An 18,347-nucleotide genomic window follows, 5' to 3' on the forward strand; every position below is an offset into this window, starting at 1 on the left:
GGAATTATATTCAAAACTGAAATTACTTTCGACAACCAGGAAAATAACCTACCCAGCATAAAATTACAGAGCGAGATATTTCTCATACGGAGGTTTCAGCGGCGATACCATTAACCCCTCAAACACGTGGTCACTCGGTTAACCGGGAAGCTACGGTGAAGACCGACGTTTATGCTAATATCAACGGCGACAAGAATTTATTCAAGGTGGGTTTTTTTTCCGCTACACCGGTGACATCACAGCGGGTATTATACAGAATCAAAATGCCTTGTTCTGATTGGACCGCTGAGGGACAACGACCTACGCAGAGGTCGATCTCATTCACAGTTCAAGACTTTCGCCACAAGTGACAACTATATATCAGTGAACGAGCAAGCCTCATTACAGTCCAGTTAACCTGAACATTCATGATTAGACTGCCTTCTTCAGTTAGAGACCTCCCCTGTCAAGTTAAGACGAGGGATCGGCAGTCAGGCGATTTTACATAAAGTTCAACGAGGACAGACACACCTGGTTGTGCACCTACATCGTCAAGGACTTAGAGCGAATTACCTAGACGAAAGATACAAGTGGATCTAAATCCACAGCGTTTTCAGACTACAGCTGAATTTCATCAAGCGACTAACACAACTAGATGGTTAGTAAACCTATTAAACTTCTGTTTGGAGAATAAACGGAAATTTCACGCCTCAAACCTGGGGATATGAATATAGTGCTCCAACACCTCACAAGTGAGGTTTATGAACACGCCTGGATGACATACTTGGACCCCATGATACGATGATTCTATCAAGATGGCCAGCAAGGGCACTGTAAATTTATCTCCACCGAACCAATCAGGAGGAAAAATGCAACAGATTATTTCCTCTATCATCAACTTACGCCAGAGTGAAGTCTCATGTACTATATCTCCGTTTGGATCAGAACTGTCATACTCACGTGCATATCGCGGATGGACCTATTCGACCCTCCATGAGCTTAATACTCATGATATTAGAGCTTAACTTCTACAATTGTTCTACACAAATGTGATTGAAATAATGGAGGGTTTATTTCTGGGAATCCGATATGGTGGTTGCAAACCATTATCTGAGAGATATCACCACCGAGGGCGTCTCAGGTATACACCAATTCATCCCATGGTCCGCCTACAACAGCTGACAGTTCTCGGAGAAGATAAGTCAATCTAACAGATTTTACTTATCTTATAACAATAAGAAATAGCTTCATGCTATATATAATTTACTTAAGTTCCTTTTATCATCACAGTACTATGATTATTACATCATACAATATATAAGTTAACAACTCTACAGAGTTTGTTATTATATATATTTACCTTAAGTTATTCATATCTTAAGAGTAATACTATGGTTACATGATAAATGCATTAGCTAACAAACTCTACAGAGTTTTTGGCTATTTTATACGTAGCTTAAGTTAATTAAGCTAACAAACTCTACGGAGTTTTTTACTATTATATAGGTAACTTAAGCTAATTATACCTTAAGCATAGTACTATACTCATATTATTAAAATATATTAGCTAACAAACTCTAAGGAGCTTTGCTATTATATAGGTAGCTTAAGCTTACTCATATCTTAAGCTTAGTACTATGTTTATATCATATAAGTAGATTAGCTAACAAACTCTAAAGAGTTTTTTGCTATTTGGCTTAAGTGTCATCATATTTCTAAGCAATATGGTTATATTATAACATGTATTAGCTAACAAACTCTACAGAGTTTTAGCTATTATATGTAACTTAAGCTTATTCATATCTTAAGCTATAGTATATGTTTATATCATATAGGTATATTAGCTATCAAAACTCTAAAAGAGGGTTTTGCTATTATATATTTAAACTTAAGTTTCATCATATTTTAAGCTTTATGGTTACATTATAACATGTATTAGCTAACAAACTCTACGGAGTTCTTGCTATTATATATGTAGCTTAAGTTTTCCTTCATAAGCTCAATACTAGGTTTATATCATAGCTAACAAACTCTAAAGGGGTTGTTTTCGCTATTATACAATTAGCTTAAGTTTCATCATATCTTAAGCAGTATGTTTACATTATAAAGGTATTAGCTAACAAAACTCTACGGAGTTTTGTTATTATATATATATAGCTTAAGTTTCATCATAACTTAAGCTCAGTACCTCGTTTTTAACATAAAAGTATATTAGTTAATAAACTCTAAGGAGTTTATTTTGCTATATACATTTAGCTTAAGTCTAATCTTATCTTAAGCTTAGTACTATGGTTACACTATAAACATATTAGCTAATAAACTCTACAGAGTTTTTGGCTATTATATATGTAGCTTAAGTTAATAATATCTTAAGCACAATACTATACTCATATTGTAAAATATATTAGCTAACAAACTCTCATGGAGTTTTGCTATTATATATGTAGCTTAAGTTCATTATATCTTAAGCACACTACTATACTCATATTGTAAAATATATTAGCTAACAAACTCTACGGAGTTTTGCTATTATATATGTAGCTTAAGTTAATTATATCTTAAGCACACTACTATACTCATATTGTAAAAATATATTAGCTAACAAAACCCTACAGAGTTTTGTTATATATATGTAGCTTAAGTTAATTATATCTTAAGCTCAGTACTATACTCATATTATAAATATATATTAGCTAACAAACTCTACAGAGTTTGGCTATTATATATGTAGCTTAAGTTAATTATAGCTTAAGCACAGTACTATACTCATATTATAAAAATATATTAGCTAACAAACTCTACAGAGTTTGGCTATTATATATGTAGCTTAAGTTAATTATAGCTTAAGCACAGTACTATACTCATATTATAAAAAATATATTAGCTAACAAACTCTACAGAGTTTTTGCTATATATATGTAGCTAAAGCTTATTCATATCTTAAGCTCAGCATTATATCTATATCATATAAGTATATTAACTAACAAACTCTAAAGAGTTTGCTATTATATAATTAGCTTAAGTTTAATCATATCTTTAAGCTTAGTACTATGTTATATCTTAAAGTATTTTAGCTAACAAACGCTTAAGGAGTTTATACTAGCATATTAACAAGCTTAAGTCTATTAGTCTTAAGCATTGTATTAATGTTATATATACTTTATCATAATAAGTACATGGTAATAACCTTTTATATGGCAGCTGATAAGTTAGCAGCAGGAATTCATCAGTTCAGTGCCTTTATGAAGTTCCATAGGGTTATTACAATCATCACAGTTCAAATCACTAATTATATAAAAATCCAAAGTATTAGATATTCCCACCTCCGTTCATTAGGATGCTACAAGCAAAAGAGCATGAGTCAGGATAAGGAAAAAATATGTAATTTTGGAGTAAAATTGATATTTTATACTTATCCTGACTCATGAGGTCAGCCTCCCATCCTCCCAAATAACACTTTGGATTTCCCTGTAAATTCAAATGTTGGGCTCAGTATATGAGGAGAGAGTGAGGCACATGGGTAGAGGTGGCGCCCTCGTTCCCGAGCTTGTGGAAAGGAGGTAACTCGTGGTGAATACTAATTAGTGATTTTAAATTGAAGGGAGCTTCAATTAGGGAGATACAAGTGTTCCACTATGTTCGCAAGAAGAAGAAGACAAGCAAAAAGAGCATGAGTCAGGATAAGTATAAAATATCAATTTTACTCCAAAAATTACATATTTATCATCAAAAATCATTCTTCATTAGTTTTCAATGAAAAATGTACATATCTCAACACTGTACTACCATTAAATATGCAGCGATGTCATAGCAGTGAATCGTCAAGCAGCCATTGTACAAAATACACTCTCCATAAATAGTATTTGTAATCCTGTACAATGCATAAATAGTAAATCCATACAATGCATGAAACATAAATATAATATATCTTCTTCTTCTTCAATCTGTTATTGTTAACCACCATGATCATGCTTATTTTTTTGTTTACAGGAAAATGGGGAAATGGTTGCCATTAAGAAATTCAAAGACAGTGAAGGTATGTGTGGCAAGAGTTCACTGCATTTAGAGGTGTGATTGTTTGTGAAGCAAATTGACTGTGGCAATGGTAAATTCAAAACCAATATATTCTAGTTGTAATACCAAGACCCTAACCTCTCCCAATGCTAAACACCCCTACCCGAATCCTGGAAGACAAAATCTATGTATGTGAATAATATAATTGCACATCCAAGAAATGGACACTTATCCATATTGAGCATGTTTGGATCATATTACAAGTACAGTTCATAAATCTGTGAACCAAGAAAATAGGAGTGAATGAGTGAGCTTAGTTTTAAGCCACATTCAGGAATATTCCAGCTATATGGTGTGGTCTGTAAATAATTGAGTCTGGACCAGACAATCCACTGATCAACAGCATGAGCATCAATCTACGCAGTTGGGATACAATGACATGTGTCGACCAAGTAAGCGAGCCTGACCACCCGATACCATTAGTCACCTTTTACGACAAGCATGGGTTACTGAAGATCAGTTCTAACCCGGATCTTCATGGGTCGTAAATAAGAAAAGTTGACAGTAGCATGGTATAGTAAAGTGAAGAGAACCCTTTCAACTTCAACATGTAGAGATATATGAATTAGAAAAGCAAGAACTCAATAAGAAGTTGCCAAACATGTCAAATGTTTGTTGAGCTTGAAAGGTGTTCACTCTGATATATATAACACCTGTGATTGACAGGTGATCTGTAACAGCACTGTAACACATTCCATGTGACAATGAAACTCTGCAACATTCCTTCTCACTCTCAGTCCAATCCTTACCACACATTACTAAAGGCGGCAGATTTGGCAGCAGCACTTGATGGATTACTTAGTGAGTAGCATGCCTTCTGTTATTGCAACAAGCTGCAGTCAATGAATTATGTATTATGTCATACAGCTGCCAGTTACCAGGAACATGTTTGGGCAATATGAATGATAGTCCAACAAGGCCGATGGCTCAAGGCGAGATTTTAAAAATTCTACAGAAGTATTCTCATGATTTCAGTTGAAGTAAGACTGATTGGCCTAATTTTGTCTTATAATATGGTGTAATTAGGACAAAAGAAAAAGGACAACAGTCTATGGTGATCAAACATATTTGTCATGTTTGGCATTTTGAAGATTGACATTTTCCAAATAAAGCATAACAGTCAAAGGGGCCTGGTCTCTGCCCTTGTGTGAAACAGTTAGGGGACCAAGGTTCAGATTCCCCATAGTTTTGAACACTTATAATCTAAAACAATGGTTTTCATCAGGGTATTTATAGAAATATTTGAAAGTGTCCCTTTTTCAAATGTGAAGGAATTAGAATTTACAAAATTATTTAGCTATTTCTGATTTGTATTAGTTTCAGGTGAAGATTCAGGTTAGAATTAATCTTCAGCAGCGTTTGTACAATATCTTGAGAGGCTCACTGACTGGACTGAAGTATATCATTGTATCCTAATTGCATAGATCAATGTTCATCATATCAATTTGTGGATTATTTGATTTTCATGGACTGCTGGCATATAGCTGGAATATTGCTGAGTGCAGACAACAGACAAGCATGCAACTCTGCCATCAACACTATGTCATGATATCATGGCTGCCTGTAATTATCATTAAACATTATTGTTATCTAGATAAATTCGTATTCAAAGCTTCAGATTAATAGAGCCTTGTCCTACAAAATGGATCTTTGCCGTCTTAAGTCTATGATAAGTCAGACACTTGTCTGAAGAATTGTAAACTTTCTGTCCATGAAGCTAAGCTCCAAATCACCTATATGTTTAAGGTGTTAAATCTGTTTTAAACAGGTAAACAGATGAGCTTGGGCCAATCGACAATTTGTCAACATGGACCTCCTGGTATGGGAGTTAGTCCAAGTCACAACAGTCACATACCATGTGTAACATGGCTCTAGTGATGCAATGTTTAAATCTAGTCATGCTCTGCCTCCAACAGCAGCCCCCAAACTCACTTTACGGACCTAGTATGATTGGTATATAAACATACATAAACCCACATTGACATTTCCCTGATCTTTATCCCCTATACAAGTAAATAGACACACTTTGCAAATGTAAATGTTGAATTCAACTGCAGGTTAGTGAGAGTTTTGATTGACGTATTTGTGAAAGAGATTGTGAAAGTCATGCAGGTGTATTTACACAGGCGTGACACAAACCACAAACAAAGTATGCGATTGTCATAATCCGTCTTTATAGAGGTGGATAAGAAAAATAGAACCAGAAAGTGACGTTGACCCTTTCTTCCTACTTGTAGCAGCAATGGGCAATGTAATGTTGAGTTTTTGCTCTCCCTTTTGAATATCTTGTTAAGTGTGCAGGTGAGCCCAATAATGTAAGCCGAGTTGACAGCGATTAGAGGATTCTCATATCTGTGTTGCTTATGAGCGGAGACAAAATTGTTCTACTTGATAGGTTGGTGGTTGAGTAGTGAACAAACAGATCCTCTACTGAGAGTGTCTGTGGATGAAATCAGATGGCTTTGTGTGCTTGTGACTGACAGCTGTCCTGACGTATTATGTCGCGGTGACAGATATCGACATACATGTATGGATTTTTGGTCGTGTTGGATATAAATAAAAGAGTGCTTTTGATATGTTATTGATAGGAGTAGAATAGGATATGATGAAGTGCTCAGTTGTATGAATTAACAGTTGGAGTTCATTATACTGCCATGATTGTGATCAATATTTTATGATTTGTGTACAATATACTGAACCTTTTTTTAGGTATCTCAAAAAGAAAACAAACCATGGATATTCCCATTTTCTTTTACTGTTTAATTTACAGTTTAATACATAGGATATGTAAAGAGATATTTTGACTAAATGTTAACATGTTCACATGTATTGGTATCAGCTATATATGAAATTACATACTCTGAATTTTTAGCATTTTGGGGGTATTGTTTCGACTTGACCATATTAAATGTAGTGCCTTGATTAATGGCACATCAGCTAGTCTCCATGGCATAATGCCAGGCATTGGATTGTCTGGTCCAGATTTGATTATTAATGGGAAATACTTATCTAGCTGGAATATTGCAGAGTGTAGCATTTAATAACAAGCAAGCAAGTAAACAAACAATAATGGTGAACAGGATTTGACTGAATACTCAACCTTGTCTTAAACCACCCCTTTGTTTTGTTTTTGTTTGTGTGTTGCTTAATGCCACAATCAGTAATAATTGAGTTATATGACAGTGGATTGTAAAATAATCAAATCTGGGCCAGACAATCTGGGGATTAACATGCATCACCCTGTCATATTTCATACAGAGATGATGTGATATATAACTGAAACATTGTTTAAAATGGCATCAGTCCGAGTTCGTATTGCAGGACATTGACTGGAAGACCTTGTTCACTTACCTAAAATAGACAGTTACGTTAATAAATTGCTGTGACAACAGGTATAAGAATCCCCATTGAACCAGCAAAACATAAAACAGACAAGACTAAAATATTCGATCATATATTGAGCAAACAATGAGCAAGATACAATGAATCACAATACAGATTTCTAGTACAATGCAATTGAGTCACAAATCTAAAGTTTTGAGTCACAAATATAAAATATCAACTCACCACGAGCCTTGGTAATTACAGTGAGATCAGATATTCTAAATGCTTGTTTACAAATGAGAGCAGTCAGGGTCAGACTATGTTGACGAAGGCAAACAACGATGGTAGGCAACTCCAGTGACATGAAAAGTCCTGTGTCAGTCCGTGTGTCAGTCCGTGTGTCAGTCCGTGTGTGATTCCGTGAGGCACAACACAACAACCAGCCTTTATATATACTGACACAGAGTCTTGAACATTCTTTATCCACTGAGAACTTTCCCCAAATCTGTGGAAAACTCCACGACATGACGAAGTCAACACATAAACAACCGGTCAAGGGAGGTAACTCTGGAGCGCTATCCCAAATGGCGTGCCGCTAAAATACTATTGCCATTGAACATATATGACGCTAAATGAGACGAACAACCCACACTCAAAACTTCAAACACTGTGACTCACAACAACTATCACCCAACCAATGTTATCACAAATTACAAAAATCACACTCGTAACACAGTACCAAAGAATACTTCGATTAACTATGTCAAGGGCTATACGGTAAGTGAATCTACTTTGTTCAAGACAGGAAGATCATTTTATTTGTTCACGGATACAATTACCTGTCACCTGACAATTTTGACCATCTATCTGAATATACTAAAACTTATAGAAACTCAAGAAATAGTCCCCTATTCAGGGTTCGAAACTAAGGCACGTCCAAACGACATTGTCTAGTAAATAGCTGGTCCGGTCTAGTTAATATCGTGTCTGGCTCGCCCGACTGGTCGTGTAGATAGTTAATAAACGCTGTTTTAAATCACTGTATTTGTTTGTTTTGTTCTTAAACATCTTGCTATCTATCAGTATCAGCGTCATCTGTTATAATGAGTGCAATAGAGACTGTTGTTAAGCTTATTTAAGTGTAAAAGACTATAAAAGCTAGTCTTTAATTATAAACGTTCCTCAGAAAAATCAAAAGTTAATGTATACAGTTTTCATAATGGACAAAAGAAAACAACAATTATGACATAGTTTTGTGTTTAATATAGTTTGTTCTTCTAGTATGCACTATAAACCTGCTGATAACAAAAATAACCTTGTTTTGTCTTCCAGCAGTATGGTCTAGTTGATATTAAGTCAGGTCTGGTACATGTTAAGAGCCACTAGTCCACTGGTCTAGTAGTAAAAATGTTAAGTCGAACCCCGCCACTGAAAGTCTCTGTAAGTATGGTATGGTAAGTGTCAATATTCTGGCCAACGATTGCGTGGCAATATTCATAGAAACTTAGAAAGTTCAACCTCAGTGTACTGATATTCACAGTGGTATTGCCCTAGCGTGTGCGTCTTCACACATTTGAACGTGATACAAAGTGTGTTCTGTGTTCCATATATAACTTTAGGATTGCGTGTTCTACAACAACTAGACACCCGAAACCTACTACCCTGTTTGTCGTAATGGCTAATTATGCACGTTCAGAGTGTCAATAAACTGTTCAATTTTTCATGACTGATTTTTTTTTCGCATTGTTTTCATGATGGATATAAAAAGTATTGATTCATGTTTGAGTAGGGGCGTAATTGGTAATGATATGTTGCCAGGTAAATAAACACTGCATTGTACGGCGTGGTCTCAACTTGAAACTAATCTAAACAGCCACAGCCACTTCAGAAACAAAATGTTTGAAGTGGAATAATTGAGATAGATGGCCGGTCGACTCCTATAATGGTCTGTCCCCATTTGATATATGTTGTTGGGGATAATTGCAACCCCTTGTCACCCCGATTTGCCAGTCTAGGTCTGGTGTAAGTTATTTGGCCATCTAGCGATCAATAAAACATCTATCTGAATAGGGTGACAGACCATCGATTGGCGATAACACAGTCACAGGCAGTGACCATTGCAATCCAGTTGCCGAGTTCTGTTGCCAGTCAGATATGACTGTTTCCGATTGGCTTTTGTCAGATCAGAGTTTGGTGTTTGCTTGAGAAAGCTGAGTGAAAATCGATTACTTTGATACTGTTTGCCTGTCAGTTTGATGTTGGTATCAATAATTATTTATTATTGATATTTAAGGTTAGGTACAGTTAAGAGAGGTGATTCTGTTAGGTTGACTGGCGTTGTGGAGGGGATGCGTTAATCAATGCTGTCACTAGGTAGGAGGTCCTAATAAAGAAGTGGATTTTGAATTATTACCTAAATTGGGTGTTAGTAATTCATTATTTAATGTACAGGTACAATTGTTGATTCCTGAACATGTAATCAATCAGATTTATTGTCAGGATTCCATGCAAAGGATATGAAAAAGATTCATGTAAAAGTTTGTTTATTTTGTTAGTGCCGAAGAAAAATCTGTTTGGACATTTGCTGAGATGCAAGAAGGAAAATAATAAAAATGTAAAACTTTCCTGAGTTAGCTTTAGGGGTAATAATTAAACCATTTGTAAATTAGGACAGAATGGGCACCATGAATGGGGATCCCATGTTCAGAGAGCTTGTGTACACCATAACTTTAATATTAATGAACTTCATGAAACTTAGTATACATGATTTCTTAATCACTTCAATCTCTAAGGTCAAGGTCACTGATCGGGAAGAAGATACTGGAGAACAGACAGGATAGCTGTTATGTTACATGTTATAATTGTTTTGGGGGAAAATCAAATAACTAGTCAGTGGATATTCATTGTCACATCAAGTTTTGCCTGAGGCACTCTGAAAGGTTTGGTTTTTTTTATACGTCCAACCTTTAAGCTATACCAAAGGATAGCTTGCGATTAGGTGCCTGACTCTGAGGGTGTGCGTTCGAATCCCGGATGAGACTCAACCCAACGAAAGTACTCTAAGAATCTGTACTTTACAAAAAAATGTAATCCCAAATATAACATGTGTTACATTTGGCCACTTTCTAATTTATAGCATTGTGTATTCATATGCCAAAGACCGCCTCTGTGGTGTAGTGGCTAGAGCGTCCCCCGGAGAGCGGAAGGTTGTGGGTTCGATCCCCGACCGCGTCATACCAAAAGGCGTTAAAATATGGTACTTGTTGGTCCCTGCCTGGCGCTCGGCATTTATGGGTACAACAAGGACTGGTTGGCTCGGAGTCAGTTTAATGTGTCTGAGTGGGGTATTCATGCTTCACTGCGGCATGTATCTCAGTGGACTAGCACTATAAAACCAGCTTAAGTCTGGGCTAGTACAAGCAGCCGCACATAAACATACACACGCATGCACGTCGTCATATGAGTGAAATATTCTCAAGCATGACGTTAAACCCAATTTCACCTCACCCTCATATACCAAAGGATTCCAACCTACCACTCGAACACAGATATGTTCAACCAATAACCTGAAAATTATGGGTTGGATTTTTTTCAAATTTGGAGACCATCTTTGGAGAGGTGCAATGCAAATTTTGATGCATATTTGTCTTCTCACAAATTACAACCATTTAAGAATTTAAACTGAGGGGCCATTCATAATTTATGGCAGGGGAGTGGTGTGTGTGATGATTGATGATTATAAAGTGGGGGATTCGCCCAAGTTGTTCTGGGACTTAGGGGGGTCAATAATTTTGTACATAAAAATATTTAAAAATTATGGGAAGGGAGATAATTGATTTTGTACATAATATAGTGTATAGTGTGTTTCTGATTTTCTAATTTGTGAAAGAGAGGCATATTTTTAACTTAACAAAAGCGTTATTTTTGTTAATAAATAACTTGGAACTAAACACATTTTAATGTATTGTTTTCAAATTTAGGAATCACCCTCCATATCTAAAAGAGAAGTATAGTGCAAAGTTATATTTTGATATTTTCAATTTCTTGAACTCAGGGGAAAAATCCCACATCAAATCGGTTGAACCAATAAATTTAATGGATTGTTTTTAGGCTTGGGTAGTGGCTTCTTTGTTTATAAGAAAGGTGTAATGCAAAGTTTGATACAGATTTTGTATTTATGTAAAAAGTAATCATCATTAATTATTGTTCAGTTAAAGTTTGTAGTTGTGGGTATTAGTGAACTTTGCTCACGTTTTTTTTCAATAACTTTTATTAGTAATGGCATCTCTTGTATTTTTACTGACTAATTCCTTTGATGTCTCAAATCTTAAAACATGCAGAAGAGGCTAAAACTTTGGTGTTTCAGAAACATTATAATTGAGTAACTGTTAAATGAAGCTTGGGGCTACTTGTGACATCTGGCATTCTTCCTACACCTGATTGTCGTTTTTTCTCTTCTGTTCCAGAAAACGAGGATGTGAAACGTACAACTTTGCGTGAGCTGAAAATGCTCCGCACGCTAAAACAGGAGAATATTGTAGAGCTCAGGGAAGCATTCCGACGCAAGGGAAAGCTGTACTTAGTCTTGAATATGTGGAAAGGGTGAGTACCATGATCGTGTATTGACTAAACTACATGAAACAGAATAAATATACTATACTAGGCCTACTTGGTAGAACTACTTGATTTATACTGTGATCTTACCCAAACAACACATTAACATGTGGGGAAGTAGTAAATCTAATGAGATTTATTACCTGATTGCAGCAGTCTGACAGCAAGTTTTGAGTCACAGAATTACATATGTCATGGGTTATGTGGAAGTACATGTATAGCAGTTACCATGGTGTTGACGATCATAGTGCTGTGATCTCTCACTAAACTGATGCTAGAAACTACTATATTTAAGATGACCTTGGAACAAGGATGGTGGCCTAATGATCAGTTCTCTGTAGAGCTGCATCCAATTGGAATGATGTGTGAGTGTAGTGGTTTGTGGTCCTGTGTGGTCCTGTGCGGTCCTGTGCAGTCCTGTGCAGTGCTGTGCAGTGCTGTGTAATGAGTACAGAGTTACAAGTCACAAATCAGTTGAAGTTAAGTAATGCTGGTCGCAGAGAGTCCTTAGATGGATGACCACATTTGGCAGCTTGTCTCCTGAGAGTTTCTTGGACTTTAGTCCTGCCCCACAGCAAAACACATGTGCAGAGATGCCAACCCTCATGGCTTATGGCGTAATTATTACGATTTTGACCATTAAATTGCGCCATTACACTTAATGTACGAAAATTACGCTTTTCTACTCGTTTTGCGAAAATCAATAAAGTGGATAAAATTTCACAGGAATTTTTTTCATAATGCACTAGTGCAGGGCTTCAGAAATGGCCTTACACCGATAGGAATTGCTTACTCTTAGCATTGTGCTCATTCCAATTAACTTGTAAGGAATTAAAGTATTTTGTCTCACCTGACCAACAATTTTCGATGTATGGAACTTCATAATGATTGGTCACATGTATTTCTGTCTAGAATCTTTCCTATTCAGTGAATAAACCTTTTTAAAGTAATTTTTATAAAGTTATCACCTTTCACTAAGAAAGTGTTTAAGTATTACACTTTTTAGGTCCAAATTACACTTTTTAACCTCCAGTATTACACTTAGGCCCAAAATAGGGTTGGCATCTCTGCATGTGGTCTCACCTTAAGCAAGTGTCTTTGTTCAAAATTACCGGTACCTCTGTTCTCCCAGCTGAAAATGGGTACCCAGTGGGATGAGATGGTCATATGACTGTAAACCTTCTAGCACCTCACAGGCAGCTTGGGTTGTAATGCACATTGATCCATTGACTGGGTAATAATGTTAGCGCTTTGAGCATACACCTTGTGTATAGAAATTAGCGGTATAAGTACGCACATTATCGCGTGATTATGGGCTTCATCAAAGTGGTAAATGTCAGAGACATTTATCACATTGGTTGTCTTCCCATGTCCAGCTGACACACCATGTTATAACTGAAATACTGTTCAAAGTAAATATGGTACAGTCATCCCTTGACGTAACTCTGACATAACTATCCCAGAAAGGAAAATTTTGTTGTCTAACATGTGTCTGTGCTTGATAAACTGTAATGTGCAGTTCATTTTCTTTATCTGTGGGTACTTGTGAAGGTCCAGGTTAGAATATTGATCTTCAGTAACCCATGCTTGTTGTAAGAGGTGATTAACGGGATCAGGCTAGTCAGGCTCACTGACTTGGTTGACACATCTCATTGTGTCCCAGTTGGGTAGATCGATGCTCATGCTGTTGATCAGTGGATTGTCTGGTCCAGACTTGATTATTTACAGACCACACCATATAGGGTTAAAATGCCCTATATGCCATTTAAAGAAGTTACACACCATATACTGTATTTCCTCTAATAAGCGCCCTTGGCGCTTATTTTTCAACGGACCTCCAGACCCAGCGCTTATTAGAGGCCCAGCGCTTATTAAAATACCCTGTATTTTTAAAAGCGGGGATGAGTACATGAAGTTATGATTTAAGGGACCATTTCTTAATATATTTATTTTTAGACCAAGGGAGAATACATTTGCGAAAAAATGCAAAGGTCTATACCTGGCGCTTATTAGAGACCCGACGCTTATTAGAGACGCGGCGCTTATTAGAGGCCCGGCGCTCATTTCTTAAGCACTGCTTTATGCCTGGCGGTTATTAGAGGCCCGGTGCTTAATAGAGGAAATACGGTAACTGGAATATTGCTGAGTGCGGCGTAAAACTAAACTCACTCACTCACTCTTTATCTGTGGGGGCAGTGGGGTTGCCTAGTGGTTAAAGCTGCGTAAAACCATACTCACTCACTCTTTATCTGTGTTGGCATATAGCGTTTCCCCAGTCAAAGATTAGTGTTGATCTGTAGAACATGCTACTGCCCTTTACTAGCAACTGAGTCAATATTTGACCAATGTCAGTGAGATATATATGTGATATATGCCCATGACAGCTGAATCATAGAAAGTCAACAATCTGAGAAAAATATAAATAAATAACAGTAGCACACACGACTTGAGTCCGTGATAGATTATTGGCAGGTATTGAGTCCCATATCATGTCAGTGAACCCATCTACCAGTGCAAGTCTAACGGATTCTTGCCTTAACACAGATGTGGGTAACAGGGCCTTCTCTTGTGTGTGCTTAGTGAACCATGCAGTAGAAGTGGGTATTAATCATTGTCAGGAATATCCACATTGTGTCCTCCCTTTACATTCCATACTGTACCACAATACCAGGCTAATATTAGCTATTTGATTTACCTCCCATTAATCAAACTGCAATAGGGGTGAAGGGATCAGGGTTTTGGTGAACACGCTGCGAGTTGGCTTGCATTACTTGAATAATAATCAGTAGTCTCTGAGGTGTGTGGTATGCAAGTAGTGGGCTTGTCTGGACATGCGTTATGGGTGGGGTGGGCTCCGATCATTGGTTTAGTGCTTCTAGATCCTTGTACAAAGGGCTCCTGATCTGTTGGTAGTCATTTGGAATGTGAGGCCTTTGTCTGTACTAGGAAGTGAAGAATATGATATGCTGATAAGGGTTGTGCTAGGGTTCAGTAGGCATTGTGTGTTGTATACTGTATGGTGGTAGAAATCATGTCTGTTGTTGTACATGGAAGAACTGAGTGAAATTTGTCGGTCAGAAAAATCTGTCCCGAAACAAGTCTACTCTGACAAAACCTTCTCTTGGCATTACTTCTGTAATATGTGAACTAATTTCAGGGTTAAATATTACTTTTATGCCACCTGTTCACTAGTTATATATAACCCTTGCCATCTACATATTGGCTATAATGGCAGTCCACAATGAAATTGGTCTGTTCTGAATTTTACTATTCTCAGACAAGCAAATTTATGTTAATTTCAAAGCTTGCAAATATTTTCTGAGAGTAATAGACCCGAACAATTTGACTGCAGTTAAGCAGCTAGTCTGATGGTTGGTATGATGCTTGGTTTATGATCAGGTGTCTGACACTTGCCCATATGTTGACCATACTAAATTTAGTGAACCGCCTCCATGGTGTAGTGTTTAGAGCGTCCGTATAATGTTTCTGAGTGGGGTATTCATGCTTCACTGCGGCATGGTATCTCAGTGGACTAGCACTATAAAACCAGCTTCAATCTGGGCTAGTACAAGCAGCAGCACATAAACATATAAACGCATGCACGTCGTCATATGAGCGAAATATTCTCAAGCACAACATTAAACCCAATTTCACCTCACTTCACCTCACTAAATTTAGTGAAAACGAAGCAGATACAAGTTCAGGCTAGCAGAATCAAAGCGTTCAACACTGACTTGAAAAGGAAGTTTGGTGGTTACGATTACATAGCTGACTGGGTGCCGTCATACTCTGGTGGATCAATTGTTGTAGGTTCTGTTGACAAAGTGTTTGTCAAGTCCAGATGGAATTAGTTACGTTGTTTGTGTTGTTGTGATGTACTGTTGCTCATGTTGCTGTGATGCTTCGTCACTGTTGCATAACCCAACTTGACTCCCTCATGCTAGAGTGACTGTTATCAGTGATTTCCATCGTTGCATGGATGATGGTGATGACAGTGTATGTGCATGATGAATGTGATTCATCCTGAGTATCATTTAGTTGGAAGGACACAGAGACTGTCTCTGTGGATGAGTGAGTGAGTTTAGTTTTACGACGCTTTTAGTAATATTCCAATAATATCATGGTGGGGGACACCTGAGAAATAGGCTTCACACATTGTGCCACGTGGGGAATCGAACCCAGGTTTTTCAGCGAGACAAGCGAATGCTTCAACCACTAGGCCCCCTCTGTGGATAAATGAAGAACGCGGCGATGGACATGGAACATTTTGTTGGGCAATGAGCAGCGATCAAATACTCTAAATACAGGAAGCAAATAAGTTTGTACCATTGAATGAGGGATTATATGTTTGAGACAGATAAAATTATATGTGTAATTGGTCCCATTAGATGATTCTTTAGCATGTTTAAAAGGCCTCCTTTAAAGCTTAATAGAGGAACGTAACTCTTTCTGACTGAACCCAGTGACCAAGTTTACAATGATGCAACTTCTGTCACCTGTGTGAAATTGCAGAAAGCGGTGTAAAACTATATTCGCTGTTATTTCCATGCTAGAAAATTGCACCGCCTTCCACCTTTTGCCACAGCACCCCAGAACACCATACACCCGCATGCACACGTGCATGCATGCACATACGCACATACAGAGTTTTTCAAGTTAACAGCCTAGTTTTGTTAACTTGTCATATTTGGTTGCCCAGTGTCAATCAGCCTGTGCACTGTTTGTCCACCTGTGGGCCTTTACATTCATCCAACTATAATTGTACATTTCCTATGTCTTTGAAGGATACAGAAATTTTTATGTCATGTTGTAGGTTCAATTTTCTATAACCTGTTTTTACATGGCCATGTTTATACTTTCATTATGTCATGTATGATCCCATGTCAATTTTCCAGGGCAGTTCAGTTGAGCTACAGTACCCTATTTTGTTGTTATATCTGTAAGTTGAACAACACATCAGTCTCCAACATCTCTGTGAGAGTAGGCTCAGACAACTCTCATACCTATACTCATATAAGGTGATGGGATGTTTCCTACATGGTCTGACATATTTGTATAGTCTCAAGCAGTCAGTCATGTACACTGTGCTCTGTGTTACAGAACATGTTGGAGCTGCTGGAGGAGATGCCCAACGGAGTTCCGCTGGAGAAAGTGCGGAGCTACATCTACCAACTGTGTAATGCCATACAGTGGTGCCACTCCAATGAAATCATACATAGAGGTACCTGAAGCATACATTGACGTCATATTAAGGCCAGGGCCCCGTTCCTCAAAGCGATGTCACAGTAAAGGCCATGCTTAACATAGACGACTGTCATAGAGCTTTACGGGCCTTGAATTTATTGTATTATTTCAATTAAAATTTAAAATTCAATTATAAAATATAATTTTAATATAAAAAAATAATGCTCACTTATTTAAAAAAGTATAATTTAAAATATATATGTTATTTTGTATTTTGCAATTTATTATTCTTTATTTTACATTTTAATATTTTCTGTGTTATGATTGATTTAAATTTTCCTTCATTCTGAAAATGTCAACTATGTCATCGGTAATGTTAAAGTAAACATGACATAGTCATGATCAGGTAGAATAAGTAGGTTTCCTTTTTGAGTGAACTGACTTGGAAGTAATCCTTGGTTGAGGAAATCAATACATATGCATTATGGGTTCTGTTGGTAAATCTACCAGCACGTAGCATTCAACGTTTCCACCCAGATCTTATATACATACGACCAGTTGTGAAACACCGTCACCTTCAATGTACTTGGGCCATTCAATATGGTCCATATCTCGTCAATCACTGTCGCTTGTTTTTGTACAGAGCTGAAGAGAAACCAAACGAGGCCAAGTTGTTTGGCTATACAATGGCATTGTTAGTGTATCGTGAAGTCAAGTAACCGCAAGCAATGTCTATTACTTAATACCCAATACAAGCTTAGCTTGTAGAAGTGTGTTAGCAGATTCTGTCTTGACCAAGGAGTTAGTTGTTGAAGTCAGAGTGCTGCATGCTAGATTAATTGCAGCCTTCCCAGGCATACAATCAAGGGGATATTTGTCGTAATGAAAGCGCCGAGCCAGTGGACTGGAGTGTTTTATTGGGTATTTGGGACGTGGAACAGATTAATCTTGTGGTGGTTGAGTCATGAAGAAATAAGCTGATATGTGGTTGTTATACAGCAGTGGAGGTGTTTTTGATGTTGGTTGATATTGGAGTGTGAGGAAATTGATTAGGAACTAATACTGGCTATATGTTGTCGTACAAGTTAAGATCTTACCGATTTAGAATTTTAGTATTGGGGTATAAATCGGTGGAGGAATTGCAGTGTTCTTTCAGTTTTAGCAGCACATGT

General features: G+C 37.1%; 1 protein-coding gene across 1 annotated transcript in view; it reads left to right on the plus strand.

The window, feature by feature from the left end:
* The window catches only part of LOC124284407 (cyclin-dependent kinase-like 3), a 53,612-nt gene that overhangs the window by 18,884 nt on the left and 16,381 nt on the right, over nt 1-18,347 (plus strand). The window contains 4 exon segments of the mRNA XM_046720495.1: nt 3,970-4,015; nt 11,844-11,960; nt 11,963-11,979; nt 17,092-17,212. Of these exon segments, the coding sequence (XP_046576451.1) occupies nt 3,970-4,015; nt 11,844-11,960; nt 11,963-11,979; nt 17,092-17,212 (301 nt within the window).

Source organism: Haliotis rubra, unplaced genomic scaffold (genome assembly GCF_003918875.1).
Source record: "Haliotis rubra isolate DU_JTF1 unplaced genomic scaffold, ASM391887v1 Scf336, whole genome shotgun sequence".
NCBI lineage: Eukaryota > Metazoa > Mollusca > Gastropoda > Lepetellida > Haliotidae > Haliotis > Haliotis rubra.